This window comes from Triturus cristatus, chromosome 8 (genome assembly GCF_964204655.1).
Source record: "Triturus cristatus chromosome 8, aTriCri1.1, whole genome shotgun sequence".
Lineage (NCBI taxonomy): Eukaryota > Metazoa > Chordata > Amphibia > Caudata > Salamandridae > Triturus > Triturus cristatus.
Window position 1 is genome coordinate 697,858,336 of NC_140591.1, and position 17,769 is coordinate 697,876,104.

The following is a 17,769-nucleotide window of genomic DNA, read 5'->3' on the forward strand; positions in this document are numbered from 1 at the left end:
ACCTTGATTGGCACGAAACCGATTGCCAGACATCCAACAACTTTCGGGAACGCCCCCGCAAAGCTTTCGGTGCCATGGGCAGACAATCGGAGGACGCCTAGGGGTCATGGGAGTGCCCCAAGCAGAAGAGACACACGTCGTGAGGGTCCGATACTGACATGTTTTGGCGGCAGACCCTACAGGGCTTAAACCCGGTCATCTTTATTGCACCAGGAGTCAAGTACATGACAAAACAAGTTGTCAGAAACCAAGATAAAACTTTTAACTAGGGGTACCGCTTTCTCTCGGATCTGTGCTGCTGCGCGGAAAAAGAAAGAACGGACGTCAGCGCACGTGGGCGTGTCTAAGTAGCTCTGATGACGTCATCTCAGCGGCTACGATGCCAGCGACATACGCGGAGCCGTACGACGACCCTACCGACGTGCAGGGGTACTGCTGACGAAAACTTTCCGGATCCAGTCTGACGCCTGGGGATATTCTAAGGTAAGGAATCTATCACTAATGTGTCTCTTTCAGATAGCTTCGATGAAAGGAAGCGTCTATGAAGGACCCAGGTGTGACTACAGCACGTTGATAGTGAACCCAGCGAGAGCAGGAGGTTCGCTGTATTCTGGAGGCGAGAGACGACAGCCTAGGGCGAGCCCGCCTTTAACAGCCAGTCCTCGAGATAGGGGAAGACTGGCACCCCTGATCTGCGCAGATGAGCTGTGACCACCGTCATCACCTTGGTGAACACCAGAGGGGGTTCTGGTAAGGCTAAAGTGGGACACCGTTAACGGAAAGTGCTAATGGCCTACCGTAAAACGCAGCCAGCGCTGATGAGCAGACCAGACGGGAATGTGAAAATAGATGTCCTGCTAGTTCAACGCTACCATCCAGTCTCCTGGATCTAGGGCAGACAAGACCTGAGCCAGAGTGAGCAGCTTTAACTTTTCCTTTCTGAGAAGTAGTTGAGGGCTTGGCCCTTTTCCTTCTTCGGGACCAGAAAGTAGCAGGAACAACAACCACAGCCTAATTCTAGCACCAGAACCCTCTATGGCTCCCTTGGCCAAGAGAGTCATGCTTCCTCCTGAAGGAGTCAGGTGATCCTCCATCATCCAGTTGTAAACTGGAGGTATGGAGGCAGGGGTAGTCTTGAAGGGGAGGTAGTAGCCTCTTCGGACTATTTGAAGAACCCACCTGTCTGATGTGATGTTTTGCCAGCGGTGGAGGCAATGGCTGATCCTGCCACCAACTGGCTGCCCATGATCTTTAAAGGTCTGACTAGGAAGGTTTGAAGCCTGAGACTGCAGGGGGCTGGGGGGTCAGACCCGACCTCAGGCTGCCCGGCCCACAGGGTTGTAACGAGCTGCGCCATGGCAACGCAGAGGTTGCTAAACTTGCACTGTCTTGTGGCTGGCACGGCTGAAAACCCCTTCTGTAGCCACAAAAGGGGCGAAAGGCAGATGGGGCACATGTGGTCACTGTGGCCCAAGGACTTGGCCGTAGCCCAGGAGTCTTTAAAGCGCTCCATGGCCATGTCTGCCTTGTCTCCAAAGAGATGGGTGCTATCAAAGGACATGTCTATGGGGGAAGCCTGGACATCCCCAGAAAAGCCAGAAGCTCTCAGCTGGGCGTGGTGTTGAACAGCCATTGTCGATGAAATTGCTCTGCCTAGCAAGACGGTTGTGTCAAGACCAAAATGAATAACGAACTAAGCTGCATCTCTCCCATCCGATACTGCTTAGGAGAGGGTGGCCTGGACCTCCTCCGGGACCTGTGGCAGCACTTGCACAATTGTTTCCCGCAAGGAGTGGGAGTGACAGCCCAATAGGCATGCGGTGTTCATCGACAGAAAGACTGGTGGAAGAAAAACATTTCTTACCTCAACTATCCAGCCTCTTGGATTCCCTGTCTGGGGGTGTAGAAGGGAATGCGCCCTGTGATGAAGAGGCTTGGACCACCAAGCTCTCGGGGGTAGGGTGGTTGGTGAGGAAATTGGAGTCGCCCGGTGTAGGCCAATGGCGGCAGGTGATTGTACTATTCACAGGAGACCCCGTGCTGGGTTTAGACCAGGTCTCCAGTAGGACATCAGTGAAGGCCTCATTAAAAGGCAGGAAGGGTTCCGAAGAGGAACACCCGGCTGCAAGACCTCCGTCAAGATGTTCATCTTGACTTCCACAGAAGGGAGCTGAAGGTCACAACCTCATCTGCTCTTCACACCACCACAGCATAAGACACTTCCTCCTCCGTAGCCATGGTTGGGGGAGAAAGCAGACCAGCATCTGGAGAGGTGTCCAATACACTGGTCTCACTCAATTCCTCATACCAGTCCATTTCTTGCTCCGGCTGGTCTTGTAAAGGGTCTAGCGACCCCTACCAATCTTCCTCCAGTCCAAGCCGTTCAAAATAATGCTGAGGCAGAGACCTAGGATCTAATGGTGCTGTCCATGCCGGAATCGGCGTCGGTTGGTACCAATCTGGATGGTCGGTGATGAGAATGGGTTTGGCACAGACAGTGGGCACCGGCGGTATTGGGAATCTCAGCATGGGGGCCGATAACAGGGAAGTTAGCAGTGGCATGACCGGCGTCAGTCCGGATCCATTACCGAATCCATGGGGGTCATGGGCGCTGGGGCTGGAACCAGATGGAGACCCCCTGAGCCTTCGGTGCCCGAAGGCACGCTGGGAAGTTCAGGCCGTCCAAATATGAGGCACATGGTGTCATAAAATTCCTTGCGCTAGGTGGGGGTCGCTCTGGCTCCCGGGAAGGCGGGGAAGCGTGGAGTCAACCCAGAAGCATGTTCAGCCGAACAGTTCCTAGAACGCCGAGACTCCTCTGTCGCATCAGCCGACCGACAGGGAGAAGTCGAAGCACGCCGTGACTTCTTGTGCCTTTTATACCTCTTACCTGACCAACTTTAAGAGTTCCAAGTGGAAGGACAAAGACTTAAGGCTCCCGGAGCCATGCCAGACCTTCCTCTCGATCCGGGACTGGGAACGAGACCTCTGGGGCGAATGACGTGGTGCTAAATGCAGGGCCACAAGCAGCTTAAGGGACCGCTTCCTCAAAGCTTTCGGAGCCATTGCCTTGCAGTCGGAGCGCGACTTCGACTAAAGGTCGCACTCCAGGGACCAAAGACAAACCAGGTGTGGATCCGTGACGGACATGGCATGGTGACAGGCACTGCACAGCTTGAATCCAGAAGTCTACTTGGACATCCTACACACCAAAAAGTATTCTACAAATCACTGAAAAAAAGCCTGTCAAAAAGTGACAGAGTGTAGCTCTCTTCATGGATCTGCGCTAACTGGTGTGGAAAGAAAAGAAATGACGTCAGCAAGCGGAGGTAGTGCCTATAAAGGGGACAGGGATGTCACAAAGCTGGAGATGATGCTGACATCACGAGGAGCCGACCGGATCCAGTCTGACATCTGGGAAATTCAAAGGTAAGGATCTGCGGCTAGAAGTCTCTATCGGATATAGACCTTACATGGCTGACTACTAGTTCCATCCCAGTTGCAGGTAGGCATGGAGCTTTCTGAAAGCTCATAGGGTGCTACTGGTGGTATAATGGCAGTTAGATGCTCTACATGTGTCTTTTTTTTTCTAAACAATTTTATTTGGTTTTAACAAAGATTCATGGCTGCACAGGTAGAGAAGTACATACAGGATGTTGGAATGAGTACACCCATTAATGAAAACAACAAAATAACTTGCACGGTTGATCCCACCCATCTACCATATCGGCACAATGCGTGCCCCGCAACAGGTTAAGCATTAGTTACGTACATAATTCCCTTGTCTTTCAGCTCCATATCTTCGAATTTCTTCCTCAAGAAGGGAAGCGGCAGAGCAAACAGGCTCCAAGACAATTTCCCTATAGTTGGCCCACCTCTGCCAGAGTTTTGAGTGTTTTTGGGGGCACCCTCTCGCCTGGTAAACAGCAAGCTCTATCCCCATACAATGGCCCATACCCTTTTTTCACACTACAAGGGATGGAAGAACATCAGCTTTCCATGCCCTGGCTATATCTTTTTGCCAGAGTTAGAGCTAGAACCAAAAGCTGCCATTTCTATCTATTTCCCCTTATGCCATCCGTACTATGAAGAATCAACTTCTGGTCCAGCGAGAGTGCCCAGGAGCGTACCTCCCACAGGCAAGACATCACACCTCACCAGAAACAATCCAGCACTGTGCAGCTTCCCACTGTATGGATGAAGGTTCCTGTCATCCTCCCTGCAGTGGAAGCATATCGAGGAATCAATCCCTTTCACAGGCTACAAGCTATATCTTGTGTAATAACATATGTGAAGGCATTTTAATTTTATCAGTCAAAGGTGGGCTGAAATTGCCACCTCTTGGGCACCCCCAGGGCCTCTGTCCAGTCATCGTCATCTAATGTGTCAATATCGGCTTTCCAAGGTGCTCTGAGTGCAGGTAATGTGTTTTAAACGTTTGACACGCAATTGGAATAGCTTCATTATTTTAGCGCCAGGACACCCTCGGGTATTAGTGTGCTTTATAAGCTCCTAAATAAATAAATAAATAAATAAATAATTTTATGAGCGCCCAGGTCCCACAGGAGGAGCTTACCTTCCAGTGGCTTAAATTCTGCAAAGGATGGTGCGGTCCTTAATGTAGGGGATAAAAGCGCGGCGGAGTTGCACGTACCATTGGAATTGGCTGCGGTGCAATTGGTATTTGTTTTGCATCTCTTTTGATTTCAAGACTGTGCCCCACATCACATCCCCAAGGGTGGAGATTCTATAGTTTCCCACATCCGAAAGTCCTCTAGCTGGGTCACTTGTTTTAGAACAGTGCCCTGCCCTAGTGGCGTCCACTCCGTCAATTTCCCCCATCATCCCATACACTGCAGGGAGTGCCTTAACACATAAAGGACCATCTGTATTGCCAGTAGAAGGGACCCCTCCTGTTATATAGGTAGTCAAGCAGGGAGGTAGCTCCCATTGTGCATTTCTCAACTGCATAGGCTGGGTCGCTCTGATGGTCATATCACCAATCATTTATAATCAAGAGATGAGAAGCAGAATAATAGGAGCATACATCAGCAGCTGCAATACCTATACAATACATGGATTGGAACAACGTTCTGAGGGCAATGAGGGCAGCCGCTCCAACCCCCACAAGAACCCGCCAAGAACGCCATTGACCTGCCTAAACCACGAATGGGGGATAGCATAGGGGTAGTTCTGCAATTGATACAGCAGTCAGGGCAGGGAGACCATTTTGAAGATTGTTGACCTGCCTGTCAGTGAAAGTAGCAGGAGCAACCAGACCTGCACTATACGCATTAGTGCCGATGCCAGATTATGGGACCACAACAGTCGTGTGTCCGGGGTGACCTATCCCCCCAAATATTTAAAGCCACAGTCAGGTAACATCCGTCCAGACGCCCCTCACGCAGTCCCTACACGACCATTCATGGGGAACATTATGGATTTTAAGGCATTCATATAGAGCCCGGAGGTTTCGTCCAAGATATGAATGATTTGTAAGATGTGTGGTCCTGAGGTCACCAAGTCTATAACGAAGTACAGGACATTGTCCGCATAGAGGGCAATACTATCTGATAACTCTGCGTTCCACTCAAAGCCCCTCACTTAGGCATCCATCCTGACCCATACGGCCATTGGCTTCATGGCGAGTGCGAATAATAATGGGGAGAGTGAACACTGCTGCCTCGTACCCCTGTGGATCTAAATGGGTCAGATAATACATCTGCAATTCTTACAGGCGCCAAGTTAGTATATACCAGCTGGACATAGGAAAGGAATCTGGGACCTGGAGTCAGTCTCCAGAGAAGGACGAATTGGTAATTCCAGTTGACGAAGTTGAACGCCTTGTCCATGTCCGCAAGAAGTACCACCGCCAACCTCCCCAGGCGATCCACAAGAGCTAAGGCGTTATAGACTCGACTAATGTTATGGTGTGTGACCCAGTTTGGCATGAAGCCCACCTGGTCAGGATGAACAAGGTCTCATTAGCCTATTGGCCAATGTTTTGGCAAGGAGTTCCACCTCCAAATTTAGGAGGGAAGTCAGGCGATATTAAGAGTGTTCCTCCGGTGGGCAGCCCAGCTTAGGGAAGACTGCAAGTTTCGCATGACGCCAGTCCTGTGGGAGTGATGCTCCCTCAAGTGCAGAGTGGATCACTCCCAAGAGGTGCTTACCCAGGTGAGGCATAAATGCCTTAAAACATTCACACTGGAATCCACTGGGACTCTGAGCTTTTCCAGTTTGCAGCACCGCCAGAGCCAAGGAGAGTTCCTCCTCTGTAATCACCTCCTCCAGTTGAGCCTGGGCAGTGCCTGAAAGGGACCGAAGAGGTAGGGCATCCACAAATTCAACAATTTGGTCTAGAGTCAATGTCCCCCTCTGGGTATTCATCTCTCTTAAGTAAGCAGCAAAACTCTGAGCCACCTTGTGTGGGCCCGACAGCAACTGCCCCTGCGCATCACGGATTACAGGTATAGAGGCAATGTAGTGGGTGGCCTGACACAGCTAATGCAGCATCCAACACAATTTGTCTCCCAATTGATATATTCAACTCTGCGCTGCCCGCCAGGCCTGCTTAGTGTCCTCTAGTAGTAACTGTTGGTACTGTTGTTGTGCAAGTCCTAACTGGAGCAGAGCAGTGCTGTCATCAGTTTGATGACCACGTGCCTCAAGCGCCCGCATCTGCACTGCAAGGTCTACGAGGGCCTGAGCTCTACGGCTAAGCTCCCCTGCGCATTAGCTGATATCTATCCCTCAACCATTGGCCTAAAGTCCTCCCATAGTATAGCCGCAGAAGCCGCCATGTCAGTATTAAGGGTAAAGAACTCTCCAATGGAATGAGTAATATGTGCTCTGTATGCAGGACTCCGCAGATGCCACAGCGAGAGGTGCCAGCGAAATAAAGGCCTTTTGGGACCCACGTGAAGTCTGAGAGCCATCAGAGAATGATTAGATAAGCTTCTGGCCAAAATGTCAATGTTAGACACCCTGTGAATGGGTGTATTGGGAACCAGCAAATAATCAAGTCGAGCTAGTGAGCCATGGACCATGGAGTAGTATGTGTAACCATTGCCGGTAGGAGGATATGTTCTCCATGCATCCACCAGCCCTAAGATGTCAGTGAGCTTAGCCTGGACCTGCCTTCTTCTGCTACTCTGCCCTGAGTGCCCCATCTATCAATCTGGAGATTTATCACATCGTTCCAGTCTCCTCCGATCACTGACAATCCCCTGGGCTGGTCCCAACACAAATGTATCACAAGGTCTACAAAGGTCTGTCCTAACCGAGGAGAGGTATATATACTGCCAAGTGTGAGTGATTCGCCATATATGATGCCTGTAAGTATTGAGTATCTGCCGTGACTGTCCACGTTTTGGTCACTTTAAGGAAATACTATGCTGGATCAACAAGCAAGTACCTCTTGATCCCCTCGTCTACGCGTCTCTTTTAGTAAATAATTTTCAGTTCCAGAAACAAGTGTTGTTTGTACTCTGGTAACAACATGGCTGAACAAACAAAACAGATGTAGACTAATATTCCTATAAATCAAAAAGCTAGACTTCCTCAATGCGAGTTAAGAAAAAAACAATATCAATAGATGAACTTTCACCCTAACACAGCAAATGTGTGTGCAACCTTGTTTGATATCGACAAAAACTTGAACTATTATTGAAAGCATCATACAATTTAGAGGAATACACAAGAGTAAGGGCAGTAGCTCTACCATGAAACTTGAAGGTTATACTGCCCCGTTCAAAAACTCAGATACTTTGATCCTGGATAAGGACTGCCTGGACAGACAAGGTACCGTTATGGGCAACTGAAGGGTGAGATTGAGGAGTTTTAACTAAGTAGTCTTTGGAGTTGAGAAAAATTAAGAACAATTGGAGTTCAGTGGTCCAGCTTCTGTTGCGAACGTACATTCAATAGAAAGCGAGTCCAGTTGTCAAACTGTAACACTCAAGCTTCCTGGACCCTAGAAAAACAGAACCCAAAACATATACTATACAACCCTTTGCAGAAATTAGCAATTTATTTTAATACATATGTAATACAGAATGTATACTTACAGCAGGTCAGTGTTTCCAGTTAAATAAAATAAAAACCGTTATTCCCTCTTTCAAATATAAAAATCACTAAATTAAAGTTTTAAAAGAACAATAGCGTGGTCAAAGCTTTACATTACATCACCAGTTACCACAGAAATTAGGATTACCAACCAAGAACATACTCCATCGCTTTGGCAAAATGGGATGATTTTGTTTGAACAGTGTATAAACTTAACATAGCAAAGACTGTTTACATCTTCATATTGCACTCATTTATATACAACAACAGATTGCAACTTAAAATACATAGCTGAAAATAGGAATGCACACAAACGCATCACAATTAAAATATAGAACTGAGGCCCAAAAACTGGTATGAATATTAAAAAAATTATAGAAATGTAATACAAGTATGTACATAGTGTATGGACTGTATCAATAAACAATATGTACATTTCAATTCGACGTGTGTAAGATTTTGTGTAACTATGTTCATTAATACAGGCTGTTAAACAGCTTTAAGCTAAATCACATTTTAAATACGGACAAAATAAAAAAAATAAAAAGAACAACATACTCCACCTTCTTATTCACTGGTAGAAAAACTAGAGATTGCTTGGTCATAAAAAATAAAATCTTTTAACATCTCAAACTAGGCACAACAATGACAAAGCAAGAGTTCTTGCACGGTCAGTCCGCCTCAATGTGCCGCGGGTAAACAGAGCCTTGTGAATATTTCTGGCCCGACTGGTCGGATCCAGAAACGGAGTAAACACCGCCTTACGCTCAGTGTTACATTAGTGCTATACACCTACATTCCACGACATGTTCCTATATTTAATGTGCCATTTTTTCAGTCACTAAGTGAATGATAAATCTGTAACGAGCATACTCTTAGAATAGACACCTCTGTCAAGACAAAGACAATATTGCCACCAAAAATCCCCCCCCAAAAAATGATGGACAGGCATCTTTTGATGAGGCCTGGTGTGAACATACGCCGACGTGTGAACAACGTACGCTGACACCTGATCGCGCCACTGCCGTAAACCTCCTTGTTCCTCGGCCTTAGTGGTGTAGGTCGCAGCGATTTGCACATGCCCAAAATGCTTAACTTTGGAAACGTTCCTGAGTCTTTTTGAGCAAAACCACGTACATAACTCAAACAGGCTTTCATTTTGAAAATAAATCAAGCGACCGAAGAGGAGTTTGAGATCCCGTGGACGGTTGTGCTTGTTGGAGTTCCGCTTATGGCGTTGAAAATGTGAAGAGAGTTCGGCATAACACTGATTTTTTCTTCGCCAAAGGCAATCTTGGAAAAAAACATGAGAACCAATGATTATCCAACTCAGAATTCAGTGAGGGCATTTTAAGAGACAATGAGTGTGTACAATTAAATTCATGCTTCATATCAAAAATTAATCCTCACTCTGAAATGTAACTTACTAGTCAATTATTTTTTTATCGTCAAAACGGCTTAAATAACTGCGCATTAATAAGGATTTTATGAGTTTATTAAAAACCAAGTTGAAAATTCCAATACAAAAAAACTAAATAAATAAAGACTTTACCATCCCATCTTAGGTTTGCATGAAAGATAGGGGGGAAAAAAAGAAATAAAATAATGTTATTAGGACTTGTTAATAACAGAAGAGGCACATCAGCGTTGTTTGTATTTGCAGCCTACAGGTAATCGTGCAAACTCATCCCAGTACCAACATTTGTCTTTGGTGTGGTATAGGGCTGCTCTTAGGCATGACAGTAAAGCTCACACTATGAGACTCTAAATGCACTGTCCAAAGCATCATGGTTTTTTATGTAGGCTTCACAGCTTTAGAGGTCTGCTAAACGTATTTAATAAAGAAAAGTAATAAATGTTATAATTTTTAACATATAAAGGGCTTTGGGTCAGCCTCCTTCAGCAATTACTCAGTTGTAGTGTCATTCACAAGTTGGACCAGCCAAGAGAACTTCACACAGTGAATGGGGCACAGGTCAGCCCCTTCAGCCATTAACTTTGTGACAGTGTCATTTTGAATTGGGATAGCCTACTAGCCAGCCATTCAGTGCATGACATGTCAGAGAGATGAGTGATGCCATTTTGCATATTTACAAATGAGCCTGTGTTGTGTCCAGAAGGATCTGGCATCCGGAGGCAAAGTAGCTCACCATCCGATGATAACATCCTTTTTGGTGAATACTCTAACAGCAGATTTCTTGCCATTAGAATATTCACAAGCACAAGACAGGATCCGGAGGGTTTTATTCACCAATGGTCCATCGCGCCGGAAGGTGGTGCAATAAGGCTTGATACCACCTCTGAAGTGACAGGAGGGAGCTGCTAATAAACATAAAAGTTACTTACCTTAGGTAATGCTATATCTGGTAGCGACACAGTCTAGCCGCAGATTCCTGAACTTTGAATTCTCACCAGGCGCCAGTCTGGATCCGGAAATCTTTCAGCAGCACCTTTGAGCACTAGTGGCAAGGTGTTATGCAATCTGTGCGTAGGATCACTATGGATATTCTTTTGTATAGGTAAAATTATTTATAACAACAAGGTATTGTCGTTCATCTTTCCCTTGGGGAAATGAGTTCTGAAAGTACCCTTTTGGGATTTTATCAGGACAGGTCTTATATAGTTAATGTTGTCATGAACAATGCAGATTATAGGACTGTTGTAATGCTGTTGACCCATTTTAGGTCACTGAACGTTCTTTTCCGTTTGAGGGACAGGGGTTCATGTCTGTCCTCTAAAGGATGATTCTTCAGGGGACCCCCCCCTGCCCTCCCCTTCAAGAGCCGATTCTCTCGGACCGGTAAGGTTGTTTTAATTTGTATGTCCTATAACAGTGATCATGGATTCTTTTAAGAACCAAGCCCTTGTTCTGCTATTCCTATGTACACTTGGCCGGTCGTTAATTTGACCGGTTAATTCTCTTAGAGAACTTTCATAGGATTACACCGCAGACCCTCCTTCAGTGGGATATAGCTATGGTATTTAATTTAAAGTTCAGGAATCTGCGGCTATCAGATGTAAAAGTTTCCTTAGGTAATGCTAGATCTGGTAGAGACACAGTTTAGCCGCAGATTTCTTAATGCCATGCCCATCCTTCCCGCTCTGAAAATAATTCTTGAGGTAAGGGTTATACCCTTTCAGTACTGGGTTATGTACCAGTGATCACTATCTCAATCTATGTTGAAGTTAAACGAGCTGCTTAGCCGGGACACTTTGCTTTTGTTTAGAGGCTGCAATACCTTCCATTTCTGAATATGTATAGTTTGCAGAATAGGTGTATGTGTTTTCTCTTGCTTTCCGGGTGACTCACCAGTGAGCAGTATTAATTTATTTGTTCTTTCTATGAAAGACTGCTTGGTTACGTCATACCTTGGCACTGGTACTGTCAATATATCAGGTGGTGGCGTGAATTAACACACAGCTTAGTGTTATTGTTCTAGATCCTGTTGGACTATTGCCATGCTTTTCATGACCAGTGATGTATGGTGCATAGAGGGTATGGTCTCTTCACTCATATGGGGGTTATTCACCAGGGTGCAGAGGTTCATGTAGCCCTGAATTAAGTTGATGTTTTGGCGGATTTTCTCTAAAATCCATGTCTGGTGTTTTCATACTATTTGATGTTTAATTTTTTGATGATGTTTATAAGATTTTAGATTTTTTGGCACCCTGTTTCCACAGCCAGTTTCTATAGTGGCTCTCCATTCTGGCACGGAAAGTTTCTGAGAAGAAACTGATGTCCGTGTGCTGGAGGGGACGATGTCACTGCGGAGCCGTATGACGCCATCCGCACGCGCGCAGAGGTATGCTATACAATTTCCAGATCCCCATTGGTGCTTGGGGAGAATTCAAAGTTAAGGAATCTGCGGCTAGATGTCTCAATCAGATACCATCCCTGAGCACGGATATCAATTTATTAACCTTTCCCCTGCGCCCTCATACACGAGGAGCACTTCAAACAAATTACAAGTGACAGCATGCCAAAGTCCAACTTGGGACCAGTTTAAGATGTTCAGGAGTGTACTTTAAGGAATGGGGAGGTGGGAGCGCAGCGAGGATCTACAGTTGAGTGTGCACCAGTAAGAGTGGTACCACGGATAAGCAACTTGATTCTTCTGATGGATGCTTGTAACCAAAGATTCCTCACAGAATAGATGTAACAGCACTACCTCCCACCTCCCTAAAATGTAGTGTCTCTGGAGTAAATTCAAATTAGGATGTTAAGCAGGACTGATTAACAAATGGGTCTCCCAATGGATATGGCTGTCAAGACAGTAGCGTTTTGTGAATGTGACACATCGGTGTTACAGCTTGGCCGATATCCAGATTTAGTACTCCCTTCCCCTTGCCAACACTAGTGTAGCAACTTGGCCCTGGTGGAATTAATCTGCAGGCCTTCTTTGCCAGTGTAGCAGATTTATCTGCCAAGGATTATCCACCTGGATATAGAGTCCTCTTTTCCACAGCATTCCCTTTCCATGTCCTGGTGAACCCCACAAAGAGCTTGTCAACTACACAATGGCCTTTCATACAGTCTGTCTAGAAATGCCAAGTTCTCTTTGGGTCAAACCGGTAGATCCTCTCCTCTGCTTTCAAAGGATGGGAAGGAGTGAAAATGTCACCAAGTGGATCGATTAACTGTTATGGAAGGGTGATACCACCTATGGCAAGAAGGCAACCTGAGTCTACAGCATCAATTTGTCTGGGAAGTAAGTGCTGAAGGAAGGTTGCATTGAGAGTATCTGTAGTTTAGTCATGCAGCACGCAGTGATAGGGATATAAAGATTGTCTTGATCATCAGATGCCAGAAGTAGCAACTATGCATAGACTGGAATGGTGTGCACATAAGGAACATCAGATTTAGGTCCCAATGAAGATTGACAAATGGTCTTGGAGGGAACATATGCATTAAGACCTCCAGAACACGAATCACATTTGAGGGAAGGTTGATGAGGCAAACATAAAAAAAGCTGAATTGCAGACAATACCCTAACTGTGCCAACTGCAAGGTCATGCTGGGCGAACAACAAAACAAACAACAAAAAATCAGACAGTGTGGACTACAGAATGTCTAGATGACAAACCCACACCAGGCCACAAACGTTGTGCTAGGCCAGGAGGCCCTCCCGAAAGGGTAGCTGGATTGGAGGGTAAATGTTCAGGAGCTCCATACTCTCCTGGGCAAAGTCCGGGGATGTTAGAGTGAATCGGGCCTGTTTTTCCCGACTTTCCTCAGAACCCAAGCAAGTGGAAGGAACACGTACAGGTGACCTGTGTCCCATAGCAGTTGGAATAAATCTCCCAGTGACCTTTTGTAGAGAGAACTCCAGTGTGCAGAAGCTTTGACACTGTTTATTCTCAACAGTGGCAAATAGTTTCAGCCAGGGTATGCTCTACTACTGTCCTGTACCATCTTGTGATGGAGACACCAACTTTTGGTCTTCCAGCCAATGCCTGCTGAGCACATCTGCCCTTGTGTTCAGGGACCCTGCTAGGCGGTGACCAGCAGAAAGATACTCTGCTGGTCAGCCACTTCTAGAGATGCAGAGACTGCTGGCACAGGATCTAGGAGCCCACCCTACCACACGGCAGTCTTGTTGACTGTTAGTACCTGTATGAGCCTTCCCATGGAAACATGGTTGACTGCAAGTCTTTCAGGACCAATCGGATGAACCACAGCTCCAAACGGTTGATGTGGATCCTACTTTTAGCTACACACCAGAGGCCTATGATTTCCACCTCCCCCACATGACACTGTTCCCCCAGCAGTTACACGTTTGGCACAAGTGTGAAGTCTAGGTGGAGAAGGTCCTGCTGCAAGTCAGGATGGTGTTTGTGCCACCACATGAGGTCATGAGCCATTTCATGCTTGATCTGGACAACGTAAGAGAGGCAACTTCTGTGTTGGGCCCATTAAAAGGAATATGCTACTTACCAGTATGCATCTGTTCTTGGCATGTAGAGCTGCAGAGTTATACACTTAGCATAGATCGCCATCTGGTGTTGGGCCCGGATGTTTGCAGTTTGTTTTTCTTCTTGGACAGTCTTTGGAAGTCACGAGTTTGGTGACTCCTCCTTCGGTCCGTACTGCGCATGGGCTTCGGCTCCATCCTCAGATTGTTTTTCGCCAACAGGGAAATGATGGAGCTTGGTAATCACAGTGAGAAACCCATGTGTGTAGTATCTAAATAAGATGTACTGGAACGGATACAGGTAGCCGGGGAGGCGGGTGGGCGTGTACAACTCTGCAGCTCTACATGCCAAGAACAGATGCATACTGGTAAGTAGCATATTCCGTTCGAGGCATATGAGCTGCAGATTGTACACTTAGCATAGATTATATAGCAGTACCCAACCCTAGCGGCGACCACCGGTATCCGTTGCAGTAGTTTGAAATAGTGTCTTTAGTACAGCCTGGCCCACTCTAGCTTGCTGCTTGGAATGCACATCTACACAGTAATGTTTTGTGAAGGTGTGCGGTGTAGACCATGTGGCTGCTTTGCAGATGTCATCTAAGGGTATATTCCCTAGAAAGGCCATAGAAGCCCCTAACTTTCTTGTAGAATGGGCTTTAGGCGGAACAGATAATGTTCTTTTAGCCTTTTGGTAGCAAATCTGTATGCATTTTACAATCCACCTAGCTATCCCTGATTTAGAAATGGGGTTGCCTTTATGTGGTGGAGAGAAGGAGACGAACAATTGTTTAGTCTTCCTGAAGGGTTGCGTTCTTTGTATGTAGTATAGCAAGGCCCTTTTTACATCGAGTGTGTGTAAGGCTCTTTCTGCAACAGATTGAGGTTGCGAGAAGAAGACAGGTAATTCCACCGATTGATTGAGATGGAAGGGGGAAATGACCTTGGGCAGGAACTTCGGATTTGTGCGAAGTATGACCTTGCTGTGATGTATTTGTATGAAGGGTTCCTGTATAGTGAACGCTTGTATTTCACCAACCCTTCTAAGGGAAGTGATAGCTACGAGAAAAGCTGTTTTCCAGGTGAGAAACTGTAGCTCGCATTTATGCATTGGTTCGAAGGGCGGACCCATTAGTCGTGTAAGAACTAAATTTAGATTCCATACAGGGGAAGGTGGTGCCCTGGGAGGAATTACTCGTTTAAGGCCTTCCATGAAGGCTTTAATAGCGGGCACTCTGAAGAGAGATAAATGCTGTCTGTTTTGTAGATAAGCAGCGATCGCTGCTAGGTGTAGGCGTATGGATGAATATGCCAGGTTACACCTGTGAAGATGGAGCAGATAGCATATGATGTGCTGTATGGATGCATCTAAAGGGTTGATTGTATTGTTACGGCAGTAAATAACAAATCTTTTCCACTTTGCGGCATAACATGCTCTAGTGGTAGGACGTCTGGCTTCCATGATGATGTTCATGCAATCAGGGGGAAGGTTAAGGTATCCGAATTCTAGGATTTCAGGAGCCAGATCGCCAGGTGGAGCTGAGCTGGGTCCGGGTGCCTGATTTCTCCATGGTTCTGGGTTAGGAGGCATGGGGATAGGTGCAGTTTTTGATGTGGTACCACTGATAGTTGTAGTAGCGTGGTGTACCACGGCTGCCTGGCCCACGTCGGAGCTACCAGAATGAGTGTGAGGGAGTGCTGTTGTAGCTTCCTGACCACTAATGGAATTAGTGGGAGAGGTGGAAAGGCGTATGCAAATCTGCCTGACCAGTTCATCCATATCGCATTGCCCTTGGACAATGGGTGTGGGTATCTGGCGGCGAAGCTTGGGCATTTTTTGTTTTCGTGGGTGGCGAAGAGGTCTATCTGAGGATGCCCCCACTGTTGGAAGAATGGCTGAAGAACTTGCGGATGCAGTTCCCATTCGTGTAGTTGTTGCGTTTGTCTGCTGAGCAGATCTGCCATGGTGTTTTGTACGCCTGGAACGTGTTGTGCCAGGAGAAAGATGTTTTGGGGAATTGCCCATCTCCATATGCTCTGGGCTAAGCGGGAGAGCTGGGGAGAGTGTGTCCCCCCCTGTTTTTGGATATAATACATTGCAGTCATGTTGTCTGTGCGAATGAGGACTGCTTTGCCAGAAATCTGTTTTTGGAAAGATTTTAGGGCTAGAAAGATCGCCAAGAGCTCCAGATGGTTGATGTGGAGCAATTTTTGCTGTGGCGTCCATAGACCTTGCATTGTGAGGTGTAGTAGGTGCGCTCCCCAGCCGGAGAGCGATGCGTCCGCTGTTAGAATCACCTGAGGAACCGGGTCCAGGAACGGCCGCCCTTTGGAAAGGTTTGTGGTGTTCCACCACTGCAGAGAGTGATGTGTGCGGCCGTCCACCAACACCAGATCCGTCAGCTGACCCTGGGCCTGGTTCCACTGTTGTGCTAGGCACTCTTGAAGTGGACGCATGTGTAGTCTTGCATGGGGCACTATAAAGATGCAAGACGCCATCATTCCTATGAGCTTCATGAACACTCTTGCTGGAAGAGAGTGTTGGGGAAGGAATGTTTTGCGTAAGGCTTGAATGCTTGTGATTCTGGCTGTGTTTGGATAGGCAATACCTTTGGAGGTGTCTATAGTGGCCCCGAGATATTGCTTTGTGTGAGATGGTATGAGGTGGGACTTTTGGTAGTTCACCGTGAAGCCTAGCTGGTGGAGCAGTTGGATGGTGCTGTTTGTATGCTGCACGCATTGGTGGTAAGACGCGGCTTTTATCAGCCAGTCGTCTAAGTAAGGGAAGACGTGAATGTGTTGACGTCTGAGGTGTGCTGCTACTACCGCTAGGCATTTGGTAAACACCCGTGGTGCGGTGGTGACCCCGAAGGGGAGAACCGTGAATTGGTAATGTTGCCCGTCCACCACGAACCTGAGGTATTTCCTGTGAGAGGGGTGTATTGGAATGTGAAAGTATGCGTCTTTCAGATCCAAGGTTGTGAGAAAATCTCCCTGACAGAGGAGCGGGAGGACTTGTTGTAGGGTGACCATATGGAAATGGTCTGAATGTATGTAGGCATTTAGAGGCCGGAGGTCCAGAATGGGCCTGAGGGTCCCGTCTTTCTTTGGTATTAGGAAATATAGGGAGTAAACCCCTAGATTTTGCTGATTGATGGGGACCTGCTCTATAGCGTGTTTTTGGAGGAGGGAGAGTACCTCCTGTTTGAGCAGTGTGGAATGTTCTTGAGACATTGGACGGTGCCTTGGTGGGATATTGGGCGGGGTAGATGTTAGCTCGAGACAGTACCCTGACCGAATGATTTGGGTCACCCATTTGTCCGATGTTATGGACTCCCATGCGTGGATAAAGATTTGTAGTCTGCCCCCGACCGGAGTGGAATGGTCTGGGGGGAGCGGAGGGAAGTCATTGTGTGGGTGGGGTGGCAGAACGGGTGTTGTTAGTTTTGCCCCTGCCCTTATTGTTGTTGCCTCTGTAACAACCCCTTTGGTTGCCCTTTAAAAAGGTATTTTGAGGAGGGGATTTGTAGGAGGTAGAGGTGCTATCGGTGGAGAAGCCTCTGCCTGTGCCACGAAAGGAGGAGCGTCGAAAGGAACGTTTAGACGCTTGTGTTTGGAGTGCCCCCATAGACTTTGCTGTGTCTGTGTCCTTTTTCATCTTTTCCAACGCTTCGTCTACCTTGGGCCCAAAGAGAGTTTGTTGGTCAAAGGGGTGATTGAGTATGGACGCCTGGACTTCAGGCTTAAACCCTGAGATCCTGAGCCAGGCATGGCGACGAAGCAGGACACT

The 17,769-nt window shown here is 47.0% G+C and overlaps 1 protein-coding gene across 8 annotated transcripts in view; it reads right to left on the reverse strand.

Annotated features, from left to right (window-relative positions):
• Nucleotides 1-8,013: 8,013 nt before the first annotated feature.
• Nucleotides 8,014-17,769, reverse strand: part of DOCK9 (dedicator of cytokinesis 9) — a 1,069,784-nt gene continuing 1,060,028 nt past the window's right edge. For all 8 annotated transcript variants that reach the window (XM_085622123.1, XM_085622117.1, XM_085622120.1 and 5 more), the window contains one exon: nt 8,014-9,360. In XM_085622123.1, coding sequence (XP_085478249.1) covers nt 9,238-9,360 — 123 coding nt within the window. In that variant the 3' untranslated portion in view covers nt 8,014-9,237. The remainder of the gene's footprint in view (nt 9,361-17,769) is intronic.